The following is a 23,995-nucleotide window of genomic DNA, read 5'->3' on the forward strand; positions in this document are numbered from 1 at the left end:
CTCCAGTCATCTGCTGTCTGAGCTGTTAGAAGACTATTAGTAGAGTATCCCAAATTAAGTTTTGGGATTGTTATTCCTTAATGCTCTTCTTTTTAGAGTAGATGTATGCTAATTAAATGCTGTGATTGCATTATCTTTTAAGTTTGTCAGTGAGAGAGATATTAAAACGTTGCATGGGAATAGTTGTAAACTTGTCCTTCATAATTTGATTCCTGCCAGAATGAAACCTATTAGGTTTCTGGGAAATCAGATGTGGGGCAGATTGAATAAGACTGATTATTATGGTTGTGTTCTGAATGCTATTGTGCTTTTAAATGGATCCATGAGAACAAAGCAAAACCTAGTTATCTTTTTCTCCAAGACCAGCTTGATAGCTGAAAAGAAAAGCATGCCATTAGGCATTCTACTTTGTTGACCTCTGTAGGATCCTAATAGGACCAGAAAATCTTAAAACAACTTCTCTGATATGACACGCGCTCAGGTTTCTTGGAGTGGTGGTGAATATTGTCTCAGCTGAGGAGAATGGACTCTGCAGTTGATGCTGCTCGGTGTTAACTGACAGCATGAAAAATTCATAACATTTTTGCAAGGTTCTCCTCTGTAGTACTTTGGACCCAGGCAGTGGGTTTTTTTAAAAGACTGTATTTAAAGCTGATTAGGCTCTTATAAAAGCCACTAACCTTCCATTTGAGACTTGTAAGTAGGGCTTTCTCTGTGGAGTTCTGTGTTTTAAATTACCATTTTGTTTTATTTGGTAGTAGTATCACAGAAATAAAGAATGGATGAGTTCAGCAGGAAACTAGAAACCATCTCGTCCGGCCATCTTGCTCATGACACAGACCGTCAGCTAGAGCAGGTTCCCCAGGACTTGCTCTAGCTGAAGTTTTAATATCACAGAGTACAGACTCTAAAACCTCACTGTGCAGTTGTCTCCAGTGCTTGACTAACCTCACAGTAAAAAATTGTTTTCCTGTGTCCTAATCTGTGCCCATTGCCTCTTGACCTGTTACTGGACAGCACTGAGAAGCATCTGGCTCCATCTTGATCCCTCACTTCACATATTTATACACATTTACAACATCCCCCCTGAGCCTTCTCTTCTCCAGGCAGAACACAGCCTCTCCTTGTGTGGGAGGTATTCCATTCCCTTCCTGAGCATTGTAACTGTTAACTTTCTAATGTTAAAGTACTGCAGTATATAAAGTTCTGATCAACTGTGCAGTATTTTCAGAAGAAAATTTGCCCTTTTTTAAAATGAAACCTTTAATGTAAATGAAAAAGGGAAACAACATACATGCACACTTCTCAATTGTTGATGCTGCCTTTTCTTTTTTCTGTATTTTCCTTTGGTGTTTGTAAAATTCTATAAGACATCCTTTGAGCTACTTGCTCTTATAGACAGAGGAACCTGCTCTGTTATAGGTTTGGAGGAAGATTACTGGCTTGGTAGTATCTGTTCCCCACTGATTAATATGCAGAAAAGAAGATAAAAATTTTTGACTAAAGCTTACGTACAACTTTCAGTACCCATTTCAGAATTCATTTCAGTTTTGTATGTTAGATTTTAAAAATGGACAATTTCTTCAGTTTTTTGAAAGGCTGAAGAGCTGTTTGGCATAATTTCTGTATGACTGAACTGATAGTCAAAACAAATTAGAGACTTAATACTGTGTTAGAGTATGTTTTAATGCAGTTGAACTTGCTGCTGCAGAACTTCCCTAATCATGTTTTAGTTAGCTGCTGTCTAGCTTGCATCTGAAAGAGATACTTCAAAAGTAGAACTCAGCATGTATTTGAAACCTATTTTTCTGGAAATGGGATAAATTATAATGATCTCTTAGTGCCTGTAAAACATTCAGGGCATCAATTATTTTTTTATTAGAATAGTTATTAGTGCTCATGAGTTGGAGTCCGTAGGTTCCTGTATAAATTTGAAGTGTCAGTTTTTAAATCTTCTTTTTTGATTTTGTAAAAAAAAAGCCCTCACTTTGTATTCATCTGTCAAAAGTTAGAATTTTCAAAATTAATATAGCACTACTTTGATTCTTTTTCTACTTACTGATATATTGTCTCTATTGCAGTAGTCAGGAATTTCAGGGTAACCCAAATAAAATTTAGTGATCTAAAATGAATCTTTTTTCCTTGCCATATTTTCTTCTCCCATTTTGTTGTTCCTTGCGCTTACCTAGAAGACAGTGGACAGTAAAGGAACAACGAAGTGAAAGATGAAGCTAATTTAAGAGCTTCTGAGCACTAGCTACCTCAGGAGACAAAAATTCTGTGCAAAGCAGCCTGGAATTATAATTGCCATGATCTATGTGCGTGTTGGAAGTGAAACCTCCATCAAACTCTAGTCTCAAAATAATGCAAAAATATTGCTGAACACAGTCCAGTTCAAGGCTGAGAATGGGGTGTTCAGGAAACAATCAACAGCCCTAATATTAACAAGAAGAAAGAAAAAGTCATTCAGTGCTGTAAATTTCAGTAAACTTTACTGCTGATCAGCACTGAGTAAGTGCCTCTTTTTGGACTGCCTCTTACTGTTACTTTATTGCTAGAATATTTGTTTCATGCTTTCAAGATTGCTTGGACTGAACAACTGTTCTCTGAACCTATTAGTATTAGTTTTCCATTCGTTCTTTGAGTTCATTATACTCTCTTTTGGAAAGTGAGAATAGAGGAACATTTTCCATTCAGAAGGATGAAAAAAGTTTTCATTAAATCTGTCTTGGTAACAGTGTTGGGACATGTATGGTATCTCAAATGTTTCAGAGCCCAAGTGTGAAGTTTGGCCTGGTTTCAAAGAGAGCGATGTTTTTTTTCTTTCTTTGCTTGCATGTTCATCAGGTATAGATTCATTTCCAGAAGACTCTTATGTTCTGCTCTAAAGATATTTGCTGTGCTCTCCTTGGTTTCTTTGGCCATTAGCCTCTGCCCCTTGACTCAAGCATCCATATTACTATGCCATGTATCAGTATTTCTCATCTGGTAAGGTATGGAACATGTTGCCCAGGACTTGGAGCCATCCAAAGCTGCTGCCTTTTCTTTAGAGCTGGAGCCTTATGAGCGCTGCAGAAGTGCATGCTGCATTGCTCTGCTGTGGCCAGACTCCCAGCCAGACTCCCAGACTGATTCACATGGGCCAGTCCCATCCAAACTAACTTCTTCCTACCTCCTTCTGGAGAGATAATGCCTTTAAGTCTTACCTTACTTTGTATTGCTGAGGGTCTCCTTACTCCCACATGATCCAGCCACATCTGTGTTTGCCCTTGCATGGGCAGAACAGAAGAAGGTGGAAGTGGATTGTTTGCAGAAGGAAATGAGGTGATAGGGATTGGAGGCAGCAGAAAGCCAGTTTGAGGCAGCATTGGAGACAAAAAGATGCAGCTATGTTTGGAGTAGAACCTAAGAAATGAGTGTTGGGAAAAAGAGGTGCTAGATCTTTTACAAATGTTTTGTTAAGTGTTTAATGAGTATCTGCCTGTTTCAAAGAAAGGGCTAAAGTATATAAGCCTGGGTTAAAAACAGTATAGTGTTTCAGTCCATTTAGGGGTCCAATTTTCATAATTTGACTTGGAAAGTTTATATTTTTTATCTATTATATACAAACTTTGTTTCTTTATTTTTTTAAACATCTGCATTACCTGCTTCTTACCTTTGCATAAGCCAGCACGTCAGTTTGTGTAGTCTCTTTGCTGTTCATATAGGTCTACATGAGTTAACCTGTGTGAAGTTCATTTGTGTACTGGCAGTAGACAAGGTGTGAGCTTGATGAGGATTGAGACTGTTGCATTTGTGACTGCAGCTCTCATACTCAGTATCACAGGAGCTGTGCAGTCTTGTCAAGAACTGCTGCAGCATGGCTCTCATCTCCCAGAGCTCTGCCTGCACTACATTGTGAAGTGTTTGCAGGAGGTCCTGCTTAAAGTGAACTCGGTGGTGCCAACAAGGTGGCTACTCTTTGGCACCTAATCTAGTAAAAGTATTTTTTTTCACTGCCTAAATGAGTAGAGTTTGGGTTTCTCCAAATGGTGAAGTAGGTATAGTCTGAATGAAATGAGAAATTCAGTGTTGCTTGTTTGGCACTGAATTATATGGTTGTACTGAAAGCTGCCGGCAGTTATTGTCTGAAATGTGCTGGATTTGTCCAGTGACAAATTAAAGTTCTTTTCTGTATTCCTATATGTAATTTTGTTATTAGCTCATTGCATTTGTGCTGACGGACTGGATGGTATTTGCTGTAAATGAGATTAATAAAAGTCCCGACAAACAAATAATCTTGTTCCTCAGGTTGAGCTCCCACCTCCTGATCTTGGCCCAAGCTCTGCTCTAAATCAGACACTTAACTTGCTCCGGGAGGTTCTGGCATCTCATGACTCATCTGTTATTCCACTGGATGCCCGTCAGGCTGACTTTGTGCAGGTACAAGAATGTTTGACTGCTTTGTGTGTGTGAAGAGGAGGGAGAGGGGCAAAAAAAGAATGTGTAAGTTAGCTTCAGTACACAAAGGTAGATGGAGCATGAATCTTTTTGTCTGGTCCCATTTTGGAGCTCTCTGTCAAACCAGAGTTTGTAATGTGCATAACAGGGTGACTAACAATATGGATAATTACAGCTGAGTATGGAGTGCTACTCTTGACACAGTATCTAAATTCAGTTATCCAATTACTACTCCATTAAGTAAATACACCCTCAAGATTGCACAATTACCAATTATCTAATCTGGGTTATTCTTCCTCCTGCTAGGCTGGAATCTGTTCTTGTCAGGTTTTTATACTTTCCCCATCTCTGTGGTAGGTGATCACCTGCTGACAAATCCAGTAGAAAACTGCTTTCACAGTTGGAAACTCTCATTCCTCTTTATTCTACTTTGGGGAATAAATATGTGATAGAGACAGAATGAGGTTAGAAGCCTCGTGTGACATGATTTCCTCCCTCCCCTCCCTCCTTTCTGTGTGTTTGCTGTTTTAGGTTCTGTCTTGTGTGCTAGATCCATTGTTACAGATGTGTACTATGTCTGCTAGTAATTTGGGCACAGCTGATATGGCAACCTACATGGTAAATTCACTTTACATGATGAAGACTACTCTGGCTCTCTTTGAATTCACTGACAAACGTCTAGAGATGTTGCAGTTTCAGGTAAGCTTTAGCACCCCCAAAATAAAATTAATTCATTCCTGATTTTTGCACACTGTAAGTTGTGCTGTGAATATATTTATCTTAAAATCAGCCCAAAGCCAACATTATCAAAATCAGGGAAATGGACTAAGAGGGCTTCTTATCAGAGACCATGAGCAGATAGCATGTTTCATTTTAAGCAAGACAAAAAATTAGTACAAGATTTGGGTTTGTTTGGTTTAGTTGCAGATAAACCCAGACCAGTGAATATTTTCATTATCATAATCATTCTAATATTTATCTGCAAACTGTATGAGAAGAAGCAAATGGAAATTGTAATAACAGCCAAATGGCTGACTATATTCCATCATATTAGCAGTTAGTTCATCATCTACTGTAAGATCATCATCTATTTTGTAGTAGGATATTGTGTAGCTGAAGTTACTGCTTCAGTCCTGCTTTCTGCCTCTCTTTTCTCATTTGTTTGGTTTCCCCTCACATCCTGGGATAGTAGTTCATATGTAGTGCAGTTTTGAAATGGAAGTCAAAATTTAGAAACTATTGACTTAAAAAAACTTGGCCACTGCCCATTTATATTTTGCTACATGAATATGTCTGCAGTTTATCTCAGGAGAGCCTTGGGAGCTGAGGGGCTTGAAAAAAGTCACAAATTCTTATTTGAAGGGATCAGCAAGGATTGGCTGAGAGCCATTTTTCACTTTCTAATCTTAATCAGAATTTCTAGCACTTTTAGCTCTGAAACAAGCAAACAGACAACCTCACCAAACTGGCTGGGTATTTCTAATTTCTTTTATCAGAGTTCCTTTCACAGTAAATGTTGCAATTGATTTATTCTTCAGAAAAGCAGTAGAGCTGAAGCTTACACTTTTAATACCATTTACTTTCTTCAAACATTTTACAAATACAGGAACAGACTGAAAAAAATCTTTAAGATTATACATAAGTAGGTTATTGAAGTGGAGTTAGAATGGCATATTTAATAGGAGAAATGCTTTTCATAGAAAAATAACTCGCTAAGACAGTTAAAAACTACAAATTGAAATATTAAGATTTCCCTTCTGATTTAAAAAGTAAAGTGTATTCTTCTAAACAATTTTAGGAAGTGAAAAGGTGAACTCTCTAAGTATCAGACAAAAGAATCTTACCTTTTACTAGACTTTAATATATTTTTCTTTTCTTTAGGATTGGAAGAAAAGTTTGTGGGGTAGTTATCTGTAAAATGGAGTAATAATGTATATATAACCAAATGTCTGAGATTGCTCAAACTGAAAAATGATTGCTGCTGCTGTGACTAGATTTAGGCATTAGGTTTTCCTGCAAAGTAAAGGTTATATTAAGAATGTAAAATACTCTTACAAGTTTTTTCATATGAAGATAATTAAAACAATGCAGATAACTGTAATATCGTTGTCTATTGTTCTTTCAGTTGACTTTTTTTCAAATACATGTTTATCAGTATTGAATTTAAAATCAATTCTGAGTATGATTTAGTTTCAGTTTTATTTTCCTTGTGAAAGACTGTTTCTGGTTTATTGTAAAACTGCCATGTTATTGTCAGTATTTTCAATAAGAATGGAATGTTTTTTAAAACATACTTTCAGAGAATTATAGCAAAATAAAATTATATAGGAATTTTTAAGATCAAGGCTACAGTCTTCATTTTTGGTGGTGTTGTATTTACAAATACAAAAAAATAGGTTCTTTTATTAGTCAGACATGAAAGAATTCTCTGCATTTTTATTATTAGTTGCTTGTAATATGAAAGATGTTAAATGGATAAAATAATTACGCTGTATGTATTTGTAGTATTTCCTGGTTTGTTGATCACTCTCCTTATTTATTTTTTTTCTTCTTATTTGTGTTTCTAGACGTTTTAACCCCAGAACTTGTTACATTTAATATTCTCACACGCTCTTTATAAATACCTTATGCTTAACATTTCAGATTGAAGCTCATTTAGATACACTCATAAATGAGCAAGCTTCCTACGTGCTAACGAGAGCTGGTCTGAGTTACATTTATAACGCTCTGCAGCAGCACAAACCAGAGCAGGTGAGCTTACAGAATTTACATGTTAAAGGGGGTACCACACACTTGCCAACTAGTAGAATTTTGGCACTATTGTTTTTGCAAATGGACCTTCCTCTGAAAGCAAAGGTTTGGTAATGTTTGTTTTTCACATGGGACCAGGACTATCAGACACAGGCACCTTGCAGCTACAGCTTTTTTCACTGTGTATTCAGAAGGCCTAGCAGAGTTGGTGTGCAACAGTCCTGTCTTGTACACTCTGGGTCTGAATACCAACACTCCCATGGCACCTAGGACATGTTAGACTTGCTGTGTGTGTAAGCAGCATTCAGCTTCTTCATTGCTTCCATGCATGGAGTCCATAGATAGCTGCATGCATTTGGTAATTGCTGCTTTTTTTCTTCTGTGGAAAAGTGGCAGATGAGTTTAGTAGTAGTTTGAAATAGTTTTTTCTTTCGCTCTTATTTGTTGCTGTAGCTATTCTAGTATCAAGACAGTGAGATTCTCAAAGTGAAAACTTGAGATTTCTTAGAGGAGCTGAAAACTGGAATTCAGAGCTCACGCTCTCCCTTTCTTGTGAAGCACAGTTGCAGTGTGGTAGGTGTTAATACAGCCCTTCTTCCCTTCAGCTGTGCTTATGTCCTTTTGTGATCTTTTGTAGATTTTAAAAAATAGTGTTTTCTGGAGAAAGCAGAACTCTGTTGGAAAGCTTTATGTTGTTTATTCCGCTAATAATTTTGCATAAAGTGCCTTAACTCAACAGATTTTTATACATAAAGATGAATAAATAAATGTGTAAATAATCTGATTAATAACTCAACTTGGTTTTCTATTCACAAGCCTAGCTCCTGTTTTAAAACCAATTTCAAGTTGACTAGAGCAGGTTGTTAATGGGATGTAGCAATTTTCATTTCTCTCTGTACAGCTGCCTGGCTGCAGAGGTGGTGATGTTGCAGAATTTCCTAGGGGGTTAAGCAGCGTTTGTGCATTGTACTGCCATACCAGTACAGAAGGTTTACTGGGAAGCAGGTCTGAATTCTTCATGGTCCAAGAACAGATAGATAGAGCAAGGTTGTTGTCTCTTAAGTCCTGATTTTCAAGGGGATGTAACCAGTTTGCAGTTCAGTTTTAATTCTAGACCTTGTGGAAGGCTATTTTTTGCTTTATTTAATGGTGAAGAAGGAAGAAAAGGTTTTGAAAGGACATATTGAGAATTCCGTATTCTCAGCTTTTAATTTAAGGGAATGGTAGAATACAAATGAGCTGTTAACAGCATTTCAGTACTGAAATTGTGATAGTTTCCAAACATTAAGATCCTGTAGCAGGACCAAATAAAAATTAACTACTGAATCAATTGTAGACTTTATTATTTATCTTTTTCTATATTCTAGTATGACCTTTTTTTATCCCCTTGTTTGCTTATGGATTCTTAGGGTCCTCTTTCAAATTTGTCAAGTATGGATTCCGTGTCCCTGAAGGTTGCAATGGTAAGCGTTTATAACTTTTATATTATGGTGGTGATAGCTGTGACATGGTAAAGAATACTGTTAATTATGTGATTAGAAAATATTCATCTGTAGAAGATATTCATCTAATCAGTCCTAGTCTTTAGGAATAGATGAATTGCATGTCTGGGAATACTTTCTTCATTTGTAGTAATTTGACCACTTGAAGTAATAAATACATAAATTATTTCTGAAGAGGTAGTAGTAGAATATTATTTTCTAAGCCTTGAGAAGCAGATCTTTACTTAGAAGAATGCTGTCCCATGAGTCATCTTAAATTGCTAAAAGCAAATACTTAGCTCTAATTAGTTTTAATCACCAAAGTTTCTTTTTTTGCCTCTATGCTTTGAAATACAGGTTCTGCTATCATTTATAATCTTAGTCCTAAGGCTTTGATTTTATGCAAATAGTTCAGCTTTACTCAGAAGTTAGATTCTGGGTATATGTCACAGTTACGGGTTTTTTAAGTTGAAAGCTACAATGTATTTTAAAGCAAATTATCAGCTGATATTTTTTCTTAGAGTGTGTGAAGGCTGTTTTGCATAGAGATAGCAATACCACAGTTTAGTAGGCAATAATGTATAATGTCTCACTCTTCCTCCTTAGCCAAATTTAGCTTTATTCTAAAAGTTTAACAGTAAAGACCTGCTCATACAACAGTGTATGTACACACCCATGGAAACAAAAGAGAGTTTAAAAGATTTTTTAAAAAATTTGTATATTAAATGCATCCCAACTATGATAGTGTAACCCATTTTTTTTCTGTTCAGGATTTAAACCAGTAATTCCCAAGCTGATTGGATGAACAGGGCTCTGGCACAGAGCACTCAATGGTTTACTCATATCAGCATGCATTTTTATTAAAACTTAGGAATTTTGCATTTAAAATATCTTCTATTTATCGTGGTCTTGTAGACTAACAACAAATTTAAAGGCTGCAGCCTGGGGACCTTCTCTTTAAATTATACATAAGTAGCACTATTATCTGTAGTAGTACATAATAATTTCCCTTGAATAGTTAAGACAAGAATCCAGCTGTTTATTTTTTTCATTACTTAACATCATCTTCTGTGAACACACTTTAACCAGAATGGAACCAAGTATGCTGAAATCAAACCCACATAAATCCCATCTATCAGCCAAATCTATTGGCTTCTCAGAATTTAAACCGGGGGGAGTACTTGCAGGCAGATTCACTCTCCCATTTATGCTTGAAAGTTTTTCAGGTTCCAGCCTTCTGAGTTGCTCATGCATGCTTGCAAATGGGGTGCTTGTTAAGTTCACACCCCTCTCAGCAAAAGCTCCCTTGCTTTCCAAACAAGGACAGAAAACCCCAAAAAATTATTTTGTAAGAATTGTGACTTCATTACTCATTTTTGTCTATGTTTTGAATGATGGATTGATGGGGATTTTAGGATTTACCAGCTTGAGAATATTCATTCAGTGAATGAATGAACAGGAAGGTTGCCATCACTGGATAAGCTTACTTAGGGCCTTGTCTTAGTGAGTAATTCCAAGGATTTTATACACGTTTTTTGGTTAATCTGTTCAATATTTGATGACATTTCTGATAAGAATTTTTTCTCTCACTATCTAATTTAAATGCTTCTTAGTGTATAATGTGTTCAGTATTCCTTGTAGTTTCACCTGTGAGAAGAAGGTTTTATCTTCTCAGTAGTCACCCATTTGACCACACAGTCACAGAATGGTTTGGGTGGGAGCTGACCTTAAGGACCATCTTCTTCCAGCATTCCTGCCACGGGCCAGGAATATTTTCCACTGGACCAAGTTGCTCAAAATCCCATCCAGCCTGGCCATGAACACTGCCAGGAATGGGGCAGTCACAATTTTTCTAATTGACTGTTGAAGATGGGAGTAATGTTTTTTTCTTAGAATCAAAGCACTGCTCTTCTTATCACTATATTCTGTGAGAAAGAGAAGTAGGCTTAGAAGCAGTTCAAGAAGCCTGAAGTGAAGGATTTGCTTTTTATTTTTCCAAGCATAAGCAGCAACTCCCTGCCAAAAAGTAAAAAGAAACATGCAAAAAGAATCAAGCAACATGTCTAATTTGGAACAGAATTGATAGAAGATAGCTCTGAAGCTGTCTTGTATTCCCTCTGCATCGAATAGACTCGGTGTGATCTTCAGTGATGTATAAGTACCTGCACCACATGCATAGGAAGCTTAGATGGATAATTATAGAAACTGGATTCTCATTATTTGTCCTCCACTCATATGCCTCTGAGTCAGAAACAAAATTTTGGTGGCAGAAGCACTGAAGTCAGTAATTTGTTTTGGACAATTAAGTTTTGTCTTTTAATGTAATCAGTGATGTTTTCAGAAATTGTGGTTTTACCTATTTTTGTGTAATAGCAAGGTGTTGATCCCATAGCAATGTTGATCCCATATTCTCCTCTCGCAGGCTCAGTTTGATCGCTATCTGTCTGCTCCAGATAGTCTGTTCATGTCCCAGCTGAATTTCCTTCTGAGTGCCACTGTGAAGTAAGTACCTTGCCTCTGAATTTCTGTTATGCCTGAATAATGATCGCAATCACAAAGATGAATTTGATTAGGTTTTAGTGAATCATGATGAGAATTCAAGTTATCGGTGGTGATACTATTTGCATTGTCCTTCAGGTCACAATTCATTTGTGCTCTGACTCTCCTCTTTTTGAACAGGCAGTGAAGAGTATCTAATTCTGTAACTTTCTGAAGTAGTTACCTTTGATTTAAGAGACACCATCAAGATGAATTACATTTTGAACATACTCTGCTGTGTCAGCGGTTTTTTGTCAACTTAGTTGTAAATTGGTTTAGAACTATTTTGTAAGCTTTCCATAGACAGGTGAAATATATAATTCTCCAAGTTTTCTTTTATCCCACTGCTTTGTCAGTTCTAGAGTTTTCACCTTTGTTGTCTTCTGCTGTAGAATATTGGCATTCTGTCTCATTGAATATTTTGCTGAGATTATTTTACTTTTCACCTAATGTATTTTTTTAGAGATTTCTTCTTTGAAGTATGGAAGTAAGAACTTTATTATTTATCTCTTACTTTGTTTTTTGACTATAACTGAACCCTAAGGCTAGGGAAAGTGCCACGAATTTCTTTCCAATTAAATGTGAACCACATGAAGACTTTCTGTGGTACTTAAACTCGAGAATTATATGTTGCACTGATCAAAAACTTTCCTTGACATTATTTTTCACACTTTGTGAAGAATGCAGGTAACCAAATATACCAGAAACTGAGACAAGTACATCACATTTTACATAATGCAACAGTATTTGGAGTTTCATTATTAGTGCTTGTCCTCACTGGGGTTGTATTACAGCAGCTTGCAACTAAAAAGTGATGTGTCAAGGGAAAAATAATTATTGTTGGGAATTGAATAGAACAGTTTGTTTGGAATGACCTACAGTGATCAACTAGTCCAGCTGCCAGGTTGTTGTGCTGCATTGCTCAGGTTCTCTTCATCCAAAGATTTGCAGTGTCACACCATACAGGTAGAGCAATGGCAGGCCACAGGGAATGCTGGTGGTTTTCAGCTGGCATTGAGTGTCTCTGCCAGATTTACCATTCCCACAGCTCAGCTGCAGAGCTGACCCTGTTGTGGGAGAGCTCTACTCTCTGTACAGATCAAACAGAGTAGCTTGACCAGTATGCCATTGAAACATCACAATTTCTACTTCTCAGTGTCAGGGCATTAAACCTGTATTTTAGCTCTTGATATATTTTCTTAAATGTAGGTCTATTTAAGAATTGTAATGAGAGTAAATGTATTTTGAAAGCCTTAACTTTTCATTGCTAACACAGAGGCAATTTTAAGAGGTAGACTCTATGCTACCATAATGACTCTGGCACAGTGAAATTACTTGAACTTAATCAATCCTTCTGTCAGAGGAACCAAGATAAAGTAGTTATGTAGGCACTCTTAGCCTATCCCATTGATAAGCTTTTTAAGCCTCTCAGCACATGTTAAGCTGAATTCATATCATCTTGCAGCAGGGGACAGTTGAGAGGTAAGAGGGAAGCCTTTTGTGAGAGTGCTTGCTACAGCTGCTTCAACTCAGCTAACATGCAGAAGTTTATTAACCTGCTATGATCAGTGCTGTAGGTCAAGTTCTGCTCAGAATGAAAACAAATCGGTTAGCCCATTAGCCTTCAAACAACTAGCTTAAAACACAAGCAATCCTTCTGAAATTTAAATACCCATTTCCAGAGGTGCTTGTAGAATCAGTGTTGATAGTCAATATTTTTGATAGTAAGTAAGCCTTGAAAATTCTGAATTTTCTCAAAATTCAAGCAAAACATTTTACCAATGCTATAATTTTAATCCCTCTCTATAGTAATTGAAATTTTCACTTTTGAAGACATTGTTCTGAAATCAGATAATGGAGATCTGTAACCTGTGAGGGCTTTGGTTCTCAGAATCAGACCACATGCTTTGATGAGGGACCAGTGTATTATATACTCATGGGCAATGTCATTTAAGCTTTGCAACTGTGAAGAACATTCCTTCCAACATTACCAGTGCATGCTCTTGTCTTTCAAATTCCTTCACTCATTTAAAAAGCCTTAAGCTATGTATTCATATGGTTGTTGGTCTTGAAAAGATCTTTTCATTTGTGTTGGATCACAGAAACTGAATGCTGGAATTACTAATTTTAGCAAGTGCTGCCATTTGTGTTAGTAATAAATGTATCACGTTGTTATGGCAACTGAAATCCTAATGTACTGATTAATGACACTGACATTATTTGATTGAACAACACATGTGATTCTGTTCTGTTCTCTGAATATTTTAACAAACTTTTTTATTTTTTCATTTGGTGCATTAGTTCTGCGCAAATTCAGTGTGCAATGCTTTCATAAAAGATTGTCATGTTACAGTACCTTAGTGATCCCAAGCTGAGGTCAGAGATAGTTGTCTTACCTGAACACCCTGAATATGTTTCCCTTATAATAGTGGGTTTGAATTTGCTATTATAAGGACAGTCTATTTTTCAGGTATTCTAATGACCTAGTAGTACTGGCAGTTGAGGCTGTATTTAAAAAAACTGGATACTGTATGTCAGAATAAAATGCAGGTTTGATCTTCTAATCTGCTTTCTCATAGCTTCTGTTCCTTAATGTTTCCTGTAAAGACTAAGACTTTTGTATTTGATCTTTGAAATTTCTTTAACTTGTCTATTCCCAACAGTCTGTGAATTGAGCCCTGATTTTAGTGGATGCAATTTTGTTGTCTTTGTTTCTCTGCTGTGTATTACAGCAGGGCTGAATCTCTGGTTACCTTGGTTTCTTCAGCTTCTGCTGGAGTTCCCATTGCATGGGTTTGGCTGTAAAATAGTTGCAGCTGCTGTTCCTAATAAATAAAAATTAATCTGCTACTGTAAGCACCATCACCATGATGATTAAAGTAAACTGATTCAATGGGCAATGTAAAATAAAAATATTAGGTTGTCTTTAAAAAATATTAAACTTTCCAGTTAAATTTAGCATTCAGTCTCCGTGTTCTTCCTCGTTTATCTCAAGAGAAAATAATCGGACACAGACTTCATAGCATTGTTGGTAAAAGGTTGTGTTTTAAATCTCTGACCACTATCACTACTTTTTGTCTGATTGTGGAATCATAATGGAATCTTGCTGCCAAGATAAAGCAAATATAATATATTTGCTAATAGATGAAAAAGAAGTGTGTATTTACAAACACAGTGAGAAGCCACTGGAGGTAGAAGATAGATCACTAAGTTTATCAGTCTTTTAAAGGATACAGGTGAGTGCAGGTGGGAAACGGATGTTTGCAAATTAAATCCTTCTATTAGCTTTTGCTTGACTGTAGAAATAAAGAAACTCCTGTCATGGTTATCAGGTCATAGATGTGAGTTTATCTGTGTATGATACAATGAGAGAAAGAGCCCTCTTTTTTTAAACTTTTAATGCTTATTTTTAATGTAATTTTTAATGTATATCTTTAATTCCTTATTTGTACTACAGTTATATTCCCTACAAGTTGCAAATTATGTTATTTTGTTTTGGTTTTTAGAGAGCAGATAATAAAACAGTCAACAGAACTCGTCTGCAGGGCTTACAGTGAGTTATATGCAGCTGTGATGGATCCTTCAAATGAATACAAGGATCCAGAGACCATCCTACACAGATCTCCTCATCAAGTTCAGGCACTCCTGTCATAGTCTTGCGTCCCCCAGATTAATCAGAATCCATAATTCTGTATTTCTTGAGTATTTGCATTGAATTATTTTTCTGCTTTGAATTTGGATGTGTAACTGTACAGTTAAAATATGTAGGAATGCAGTTCTCTTTAATCTGCTTCGCAGAAGTCTAGTCTTTCCTGTGTCTTTGAATACTTTCAATAGGCCAGAAAATAGAATATAGATTGAAAATTATTTTAATGTATTTCTCTGATGGAAGTGGACCTTGACAATGTGCAATCTCTTTGAAAAAGGAGAAAAGCTTTTTTCCTTGCTGTACATAATCCTTTCAACTACAGGTTTAACCAGTGTCTGTTATGACCTCACAAATATTTTTATTTGCTCTATTGTCTGTTCTCTCACTCTTTTTCTCAGCCTGCCATCAGTAAAGACCGATAACTGAAATTTTAATACAACTGATACACTTTGAATGACTCATGCATCACTTTGCAGCTCATAAATCATTTCAGAGTACTTGATGCTCTTTTGCAAATCCTGTTGATAAAATCTTTGAGGCAAAATTTGTGTGGTGTTTTTGCAATATATTATCTGGTGTTTTCTGTCAGGAAAAGAAATGTTTGAACTACATGCTTGTACATAACCTGGAAGTTAATGATTTAAATTATTTTTATAATTCTGTTTTACTGGAAGAGTTTTGGTTTAGTGCAATTGTTTTCAGTGAGAATCCTTGTATCAGCTGAAACATGCTGATCTCCTAAGGCTGGGACCAGTAACAATGTAGGTTAGGAAAGTGGTTTGTACAGCAGTATGGCCATTCCTCCCTCACGTGTACATGATTTTTGTTTTGTTTGTTTTATTATACGGAAAAAATCCATCTGCTCTAGTGCAAGTACTTACTCAGTTCATAATCCACCAAGAGATTTTCATGGTTTGCATGACTTGGGATTTTGTAGGAGAGCTGAGGAGTGTACAAGTCCCAGTCTGATGCATAGAAAGCCATAAGTGAAGCTTTCATTTCCTTCCTCCTTTGGGGCAAGCTGAAGCTTGCCTGTGTAGAAGCTCTGATATTACAGAGTTATGATTTAGGGGACTCCTGCTTCCAGGAAAAGAGGAAAATAAGTAGGATATTTGTTCTCCTTTGGGTCTTGTGATAATTGTATGCCAATTCCTTAAACATAATTACTTTTTTTTTTTTATTGTTGAAAGAGAAACCTTCAGGAAACAAAAAGTTAGTAAAATGGATTTGTGACTAGGTTTTTTGTTTCATTTAAAGGATAATTTAAGCAAACTGTTTTGTTGGAAGCATTTTGCTTTTTCTTCTCTTTGTTACTGTAGGAGTGCCACAGAGTTATTACAGTTGCCTGAGTTTAGTCTCACATTATATGTGGCTTCTTTTATGTACATCAAGAGGGAGAGGAGCAGTCATTCATATTGAATAACTTATTTTATTTTTATTAGTAGTAATAGTCCACATATAAAATACATACTTAGTGGCAGCCAAGTCTGCAGCTTAGTGTATGCTTGCAAAAGAGCAAGATATAAAGAGCAGCAGCAATACATTTTAGCCTTTTGGAGGACTCATTGCACAAAATGCATTCAGTGCACTCAGAAAGCAGCTTCTGTGGTAATGCCACAATAAAGCAATAGCTCCTTTTCCAAATGGGAGTAATTTGTTGGTATAGAAAGTGTAAGTGTCCCTGGAGTTCTTGGGCCAGGCATAAATCTTTCTGTAAATATGAATGTTAAATTTAATCTGTTTAAAATCTCTAGACCTATAAGACAAAAAATTCCAGAAGCTTAGAAAAGCTCTAATGGAAAATTACCAGGTAAGTCTCTTTATATTACTGAGATTTTGCATTGCCATATTATACCTTCAGGTGGCTGTTCACTGTTGTTTAATAATGTTAATATTGCTTAATATGCCTGTAATTATTATCTAATATATAAAATTACATCAGTTGTGAAAGGACTATAAATTAGCTTGAGAGCATACTCATAAGAGTGAATTTTCTCCTGAAATAACGCTCGACCTTAGCCTCCAATAATCAGTAGCCTGCATGAGGATTAGTAACAAGTTGCTTCCTATCTTTGATTCTATGTAGAGACTTACTCATTATTTTGTCTTCTCTTGGTAAAAATGCAAAAGCTATAAAAGTTGTAGTTTAGGAAAATTAAAGTCAATTGCTAATTTTGGTCTGTGCAATTAAAGTTAATGACCAATAGTCACAAATAAGAAAGGGCATAAATAAAAATATTTGACTTACTGACTCTGTCTTCCATGTTTTTACTTTCTCTTGCTTGCCTTCCTATGAGTAGGAAGGAAAATGTGATTAGATTTTGACCTGCCTTTTCCATCTTGGCATTTCTGACCCTTTTATTTTACAAATTCCCCGGATTTCCACACTAGGAACGTTGAAGCTGCAGTCCCCTAATCAGCTAGAGGATCCACTGCAGTAAATGAAATCTCTCTGGGTGTTGGTACCTGGTCTGTTTTCAGACCAGTTACTGCAGCTCTGACTTGAGCATCCCATGCCAGAAGAGATGCTCCCGTGCTGGGCTGAGTCAGTCAGCCCTTCTGCTGTTGGTCCTTGTCACTTTTCCTGGAGGGACGTGGCTTTTCCTGGAGAGAGCAAACTCCCCACTCTGTGCTGGGCAGTGAGGGGGGAAGGTGGGAAAAGAGAGGGGTTTGCACACTGCCCACAGCAGGCAGCACTCCCTGCCTGTGACACCCTGACAGCCCCTTTCTGAGAACAGATGTGTTGTCTGGTACAAAGAGCACTTTCCTGGGAAGTAGGAGAGCTGGGTTCTGGGCCAAAGGAGTTGGGAATCAACATATCCCATCTTCCTGGCAAGCACCCAGCCCTCTGACTGTTGTGTAGTAGGAGATGGGGCAGGTCTGCTTGTTCTCTTTTGAGTTCAGCAGCTGTGCATAAATCAACACAAAATATGAGAGGCAGGAGATGGAATAAGCAAGGAGGAGTGTGGCCCTGTGGCACGTACATAAGGGGTCTCTGAGACCTCCAAGGTCTGGATCTTCCTCCATTTGTTACATCAGGACCTTATCTTTGATTCCAATATATGAGCCCCTGAAACAGAATCAGGTTCCCAGGACTTTATCACCCACAGAGTATCCAGTGAGCATCAAGATAAAGAGTTGGGCTTGGGTTGGACCCAAGGTGATTGGTCGGTGCTGGTGGCAATTCCTATGCGTTCACTCCTACATGTACAAATTCCTCCTTCCTGCTTTATAAATGTGCACACCACTGAGGAAATACAATATTAAAGTTGTTTTACTTACAGCAAGCAAGCAGCAGCCCAGCCATGGTGATTTTTTATTTTCTATTACAGGAAAAGAGAAGTTTGCAGGGGTTTGGAAAGGCAATAATCTATTTGTTTTGCGGCACTTCAGAGTGCTCCTCCCTGTTCTCTAAAATTTATTACTCTAGCCCTGCATTTTGTCTGTTAGACTCAGCTGTAATTATTTTTATTAATGTTTTGAAATATGTGTTCAGGGAAAATACTTTCAGAACTGCTAAACTTTTCCATTCGCTTAAAAAAAATGTAACTGTTCTTTGATCCCTTTGCTTGGCTTGCTGAATCACTTTGTGGGCAACCCAGGGGGTGGGACACTTATAAAATTTTGAAAATTAAACAGAGAGGTTAGACATATTTCCATTAACAAAACACACCCTCCAGAAAGGAACACAGACATGGGTGTGGGTTTATTTGAAATTTACTGCCACCTGCTTCTGAGGGAGAATGTGGGAAAAGAGACGTTTGCTTATGATGAGAACACCCATCCAAAATGGCCCAGCTAGGGTTAGATGCTGCAAATGGATGTTAAATTGATGTTATATTTGAGAAGTTCAGAGGATTTTCAAAAATTGTATATTCGACTCACATATTGAATTTACTTGTTAAAGATTTCCAGAACTGCTACATCTTTTCCCCACCAGTCTTAAGAACTTTACAAACTTTATTTCAAGCCGATCCAGCAACTGCTACACGAGTTCTAACCCTTGAATATTTACAGTAAAATGAGATGCTTTGAGTCAGCCAGTGCATACAAAGCAGTAGTTGAACTCAGAACAAATGTGTTTCTTGAAAGAATTTCAAAAAATGGGAAATTAATATAATTTGAACTTGGATATTTGTCCTGAGGGGTAGGAGAGGCAATGCCATTCATGTGGCAGGGCAGATCTCTCTGGTGGTCCACTACACAGTAGGAAATGGGCTTCAGCTTTTCAGAATCAAACTCCTTGGAAGTTTTTAAAGGTGCTGGTGTGCTGCTGTGCTGTGCTAAGCTGTTGGTTGCCCAGCGAGGTGGCTGAGCTGTGATCCAGTGGGGATGTCCCTTCCTGGTGCGCATTGTTACCAAATGCTCAAAAGGTGGGTAAAACTTTTGGCACACAAAGATCCTTTTTCAATATCCTAACTATCTCCTTCCTTCAGTAAAGAGCCACTTTGTGCAGTGCTAATGCAGGTCTGAATAAACACAGGACATTGTTCCTGGCTTGGTCCTCCACCAACTGTTTACCCACCTGGAGATGGTGCCGGTAGATTTCCAGCAATCTGCAGAATCCTCTGGTGCAAAGCTAAGGAAAGGCAAAGCCCAAAGGAGCCCTTTACACCTGAAAATGCACGCTTTTGTACATTACTGTGCATATCCTGTGTGCATTAAGGCCTAAATGAGGGCACAACCCCCTCATGCTACAGTTGTCACGCTGACTTTGCATACAATGGAAAGATGAACCACAAAGGCTTTGCTCTTAACAAAAGGAGTTTGTTTTGACTTCCTTGCTTTAGTAATAAGAAAACCTTCATGGAGCAAGATATGGCTGAAAGGTGTTTGATAGATTACTGCAGAGGAGCTGGTGAAAAAGAAAGAGACTGTTGCATGTTTCATATTCAGACAATGAAGCTTTCACTTGCTGTTTCGTTCACAGATGTGGCATTGTCAAATTGCAGGAAAATGCCTGGCAGACTGTATCATTGACTATTTTAGGGAGGAAAAATAATCAGAACACACTATTTATAGAAGCCACACAAATAAGTACTGAGTTCTTATCAGCCAAAGATAACATTAGTTGTGATTTATCAAAGTAATCTTTATTTTATGGAAAATGGATAATAGGGTGTAATTTAATCCTCTGTGAATGTAATGTATATTTCAAAGGGTCCTTTTTTGTCAATAAAACCATTTGTTGTACTCATTAAACTAATTAGTCTGGTTGCTGTTGCTTAGGACAGGATAAAAGATGCCCATTAATGAAAAAGGGGAGGAAAAGATGGGTTTGAAAGTTTGTGAAAAATTTTGTACTCATTACAAGCCAGTTTTCTGATCAAAACAGATTTCGCCTCTCACTGCAAGCCTGTGTTAACTGAGTTTGTGCAGATTATACATTTTTCTTTTTAATTTAAAAGTAAAGGATTACCCCCAAAAATTAATCTAATCTGTGCTCCAGGCATCAGGGTCTCCTCCAGCTTTTTTGGCTACCAATGCTGGCACAAGCCACCAACCCCAGAGCTGAGCGCCAGCAGGGAGGGTGATGTTCCTGGCTGCTTCTCCCTCCTCTCTGCATTTTTTCCACCATGTGCAAACACAATCCAGGAGTCACGGAGAAAGTGAAAAGGGAAGAAAATTGAGCTGTCTGGGTGCATCCTGTGCCGATCCCTGGCCAGCCATGACACATTTGCTGGGTGAGGGCAAGTTTTGCAGGGGCAGCGCATGGGGCTGAAACTCTGTTGAGTCTTGGCTCTGAGAGGGGTCCTGGCAGCAGTGCCAGGCTGTAGAGGCAGGACATGAGATCATTCTTTGGATCTGCAGTTGACCTTGAAAGATCAGAAAGTCAGAAGAGGGCATATATTTTATTCTAATAATTTTTCCTTTTTTCCTTAGTGTTTTGGTATCCTTGTTTGTAGCCTGGCAGCTTCATGAACTTTTAATAGGAATTTATGAATGATTTTCAGAGAATGACTCTTAAAAAACTGGCTAAGCTCTTAAAGATCTTCTCCCTTAGAAATGTCTCAAAAAATGCTCCTCAGAAGGACCAAGTTACAGGGAAATCCTTAATGGTCTTTTCCTGGCTGTCTGTAGCAGTTCTGCATGGCCATCCCAGTTTCTTGATTCTCCTTGTACCCTCTGTTGTAGAAACTGTCCAAGTGCAACATTTCTAATCATGAATTACTGCATCCAGTGGTTTTAAAATCTGGACACAGGTGAGAAGCCTTGGTCACACATCCAGCTCCCAAGGCCCTACTGGAGAGACTGTAGAGCGCATCTGCCCTCTCCAGCCCTTCCCAGGTGTCCTCAGAGCAAGGTGTTCTCTGAGGACACCTGCCTAGTTCAGCAGGAGAGACTTGCCCCTGTACACAAAGGACAGGTTCTCTGCAGCCTCCATTACCTCTGTCCTGAGTGCAATTCACAGCTTGGGATAGGGCTGTCCATCTCCTTCTCAGCTCAAAAGAACAGGAAAATTACCAGATAAGCTATTTGATTTGTGAAGGTGAAATAAAACCTTCACTTCAGCAGCCGTTCAGTCAGAAATCTGTCAACCCACATTGACGCTTCAACCCTTCTGCCTTTGGATCTGGTGGCCCTGCTGCCTCACACCTAAATGCTGTAGAAACAACAAAACTTCATCCCTGTGAAGATCCATCCCCAGCTTTGGCTCAGAGAGAAACCTGTGCCTCAGGTCTGGTGCTCCAGTCTACCCAAGCAGAACAGACTGGATGGCTTCTCACAGCAGTAATATTTTCTACTTGAACACACTCATGCAACATTTGGTTATTTTATAAAATACACGAATTTCTGTTGACCCTCTTCCCCAGGCCTTCTTGGCAGCAGTCAGGAATATCACAGTAGTGATAACAATGTGTCAGATTTCTAATTAAACATGATCAGTTTAGAAAGTCCTTTGAGTTTTATGTTTCTATATCCAGAATGGCAAAAGGACAGAAAACTGCCAAGCATACCCAGTGCTGCATCAAAAGCATCCTGGCCAGGAGGGTGAGGGAGTTGATTGTGCCCCTTTAATCTGCTCTTGTGAAATGCCACCTGGAGTGCTGTGTCCAGCTCTGGGGCCCCCAGCATAAGAACAACGTGGACTTTTGGAAGCAGCACCTCCCCCCTCTGATTGCTAAGGCAGAGCCCGGGAAGAGAGGTGATTTCCACACAGGGAAGTGCAGAGTCTGTTCCAGTAATCCCTAATGGGCAGAGGAAAATAGTGACCTTCCTTTCAAGCTCACATTTTTATGTAAACACTGAATGAATGACCTGGCTTCTACTTCGGGGAATTGATATGGACTGAGAAAATTGCAGAAAGGTGAGATGTAGTATTTTTTACCGGTATTTTTTTCTGTCCTGCAGAGCCGTGTTGTCTTTCATAAACAGGTGAGGAGGTGTCTGTGGTTGTGAACATGTTCTTCCTTTTTCTTCTTGGAAATCCACTCTCAATTAGTCTGGAACATTAGATAAACTGGTGCTAATGAAATAAAAGGTTTTATTAGGTTAGACAATGGTATGCAGTGACTTAGAGGACAAAGTCAAATATTTACTCAGGCTACAGGAAACAAAACAGCTCAAGAGATCACAAATAAAACAGCTGAAAATAAAAATTGCATCTGTCAGGTAGATTTGTAAATTAATTAGGGGGTTAATGTTATGTGAAGAGCAGTTGATTGGTTTTTTCTGACTTTCTGTTGTAAGTCTTTACAGTTACCGCCAAACACCCAAACTTTGGCTAAACTCTGCAAAACTCTTCAGCATATGATTAAGACCAAATGACTTCATGGGAATGTAAACATGTACTTTACTTGGAGTCCAACAGGTGCTTGAGGCCAAAAGACATCTCTTGTTGAGGACTCACACTGATGTCAGGAGCACAGGACTTGGTGCTCAGAGTGATGCTTTTGTGATCAGGTCAAGAAAATTGCCTGGAAGAGATTAACTGTGCTGTGGAATTGCTTATCTCCCCCCACAGACACCACAGTGGTGACCAGTTTGGAGACAGCTATCTGCAAACTGGAAACTGAGTTTGTTTGGGTTGGCATAGCTTTAAGTAACTAGAGATTCCAGCATGGCCTAAAATACCCTTAAATTCCACAATCCCAGCAGAAACAAAATAATTTGATGGGCACTTACCCAGCCAGGTACATACACACACTCCTGTCTGTATTTTTCTGGACAGCATGTGTAGGCTGCAACCTTTCCCAGATATTTTTGAGCAATATCCTCCTCAGCACATCCAGGATGCCATGAGACCTAAGTTCTGCAAGTGCCAGCCTGGAGCCCAGCTCATGAACAGCCTGCTGCTCCACACTCCTCATTCAACAGGTGCTCACCCTGACTGCAGCCACAGCAACAGGAGTTGGTACAGCAAAATTGAGGCTGACACCCCCTAATTGCCTCTGTCTCCTCCCCCTGAAAAACCCAACAGGCAGTGCAAACCCCAAACTCCTGAGCAGAGATGACTTACATGATTTAGTAGGCATTTATTTCTCCCATCCCCTGATGTCATATTTTCTCACCAGGTAAGCAAGTGCACGCTCCTGAGCAGCACCAGCATTTCTGAGATTGATTTTACTGATTTTCTGGATGCAGAAATGCAGTGGATTTAAAATGTGCTGTTTGGGTACTGAGATTTACAGAAGCAGAAAGTTTTTCTCTTCCCGCATGCACTTACCCTGGATACATTTTCTGTAGTCACCTTCTTGGTCCAGAAAAGCTGCTACAAGTGTTGCCTAAATGGAAACCAGAATCAGCTCAGAGCTCTGTGACAGGTGACTGAAGTGGGTGGAGCAGCAGAGGGTAAAGCATGGGACTGCCTGATTTTTTCAGTTTGTTGTTCCATTGAGTTCCCAAAGCTGTAGAAGTTTCTACACACAATTCAGCACGCAAGTAATCCTACTGCATGGATATATTTCAAATTCAGCAGGTGAATTTAAAGGAAGGGGACACATGCACACGTCTGTTCTCGTGACCTCCATCCCACAGGCACATGAAAGGCTGCATTTGTTTGAAGTTTGGTCTCTCAGCAGAGGTACAATCCTGAAATAACCTTTAAGAGTCTACCATCACACCTGAGTTTTTTCTGGCTGCAACCGAAGACAGAGAAATAACATTCTTCTGGTCAAGGGCTGAATCCAGAAAA

General features: G+C 38.3%; 1 protein-coding gene across 2 annotated transcripts in view; it reads left to right on the plus strand.

Annotated features, from left to right (window-relative positions):
• Positions 1 to 17,103, plus strand: part of COG6 (component of oligomeric golgi complex 6) — a 54,910-nt gene extending 37,807 nt beyond the window's left edge. For both annotated transcript variants that reach the window (XM_058823195.1, XM_058823196.1), the window contains exons 14-19: positions 4,291 to 4,422; positions 4,972 to 5,139; positions 7,084 to 7,191; positions 8,601 to 8,654; positions 11,095 to 11,174; positions 14,717 to 17,103. In XM_058823195.1, coding sequence (XP_058679178.1) covers positions 4,291 to 4,422; positions 4,972 to 5,139; positions 7,084 to 7,191; positions 8,601 to 8,654; positions 11,095 to 11,174; positions 14,717 to 14,864 — 690 coding nt within the window. In that variant the 3' untranslated portion in view covers positions 14,865 to 17,103. The remainder of the gene's footprint in view (positions 1 to 4,290; positions 4,423 to 4,971; positions 5,140 to 7,083; positions 7,192 to 8,600; positions 8,655 to 11,094; positions 11,175 to 14,716) is intronic.
• Positions 17,104 to 23,995: the final 6,892 nt, after the last annotated feature.

Source organism: Ammospiza caudacuta, chromosome 2 (genome assembly GCF_027887145.1).
Source record: "Ammospiza caudacuta isolate bAmmCau1 chromosome 2, bAmmCau1.pri, whole genome shotgun sequence".
In the NCBI taxonomy this organism is placed as follows: Eukaryota; Metazoa; Chordata; class Aves; order Passeriformes; family Passerellidae; genus Ammospiza; species Ammospiza caudacuta.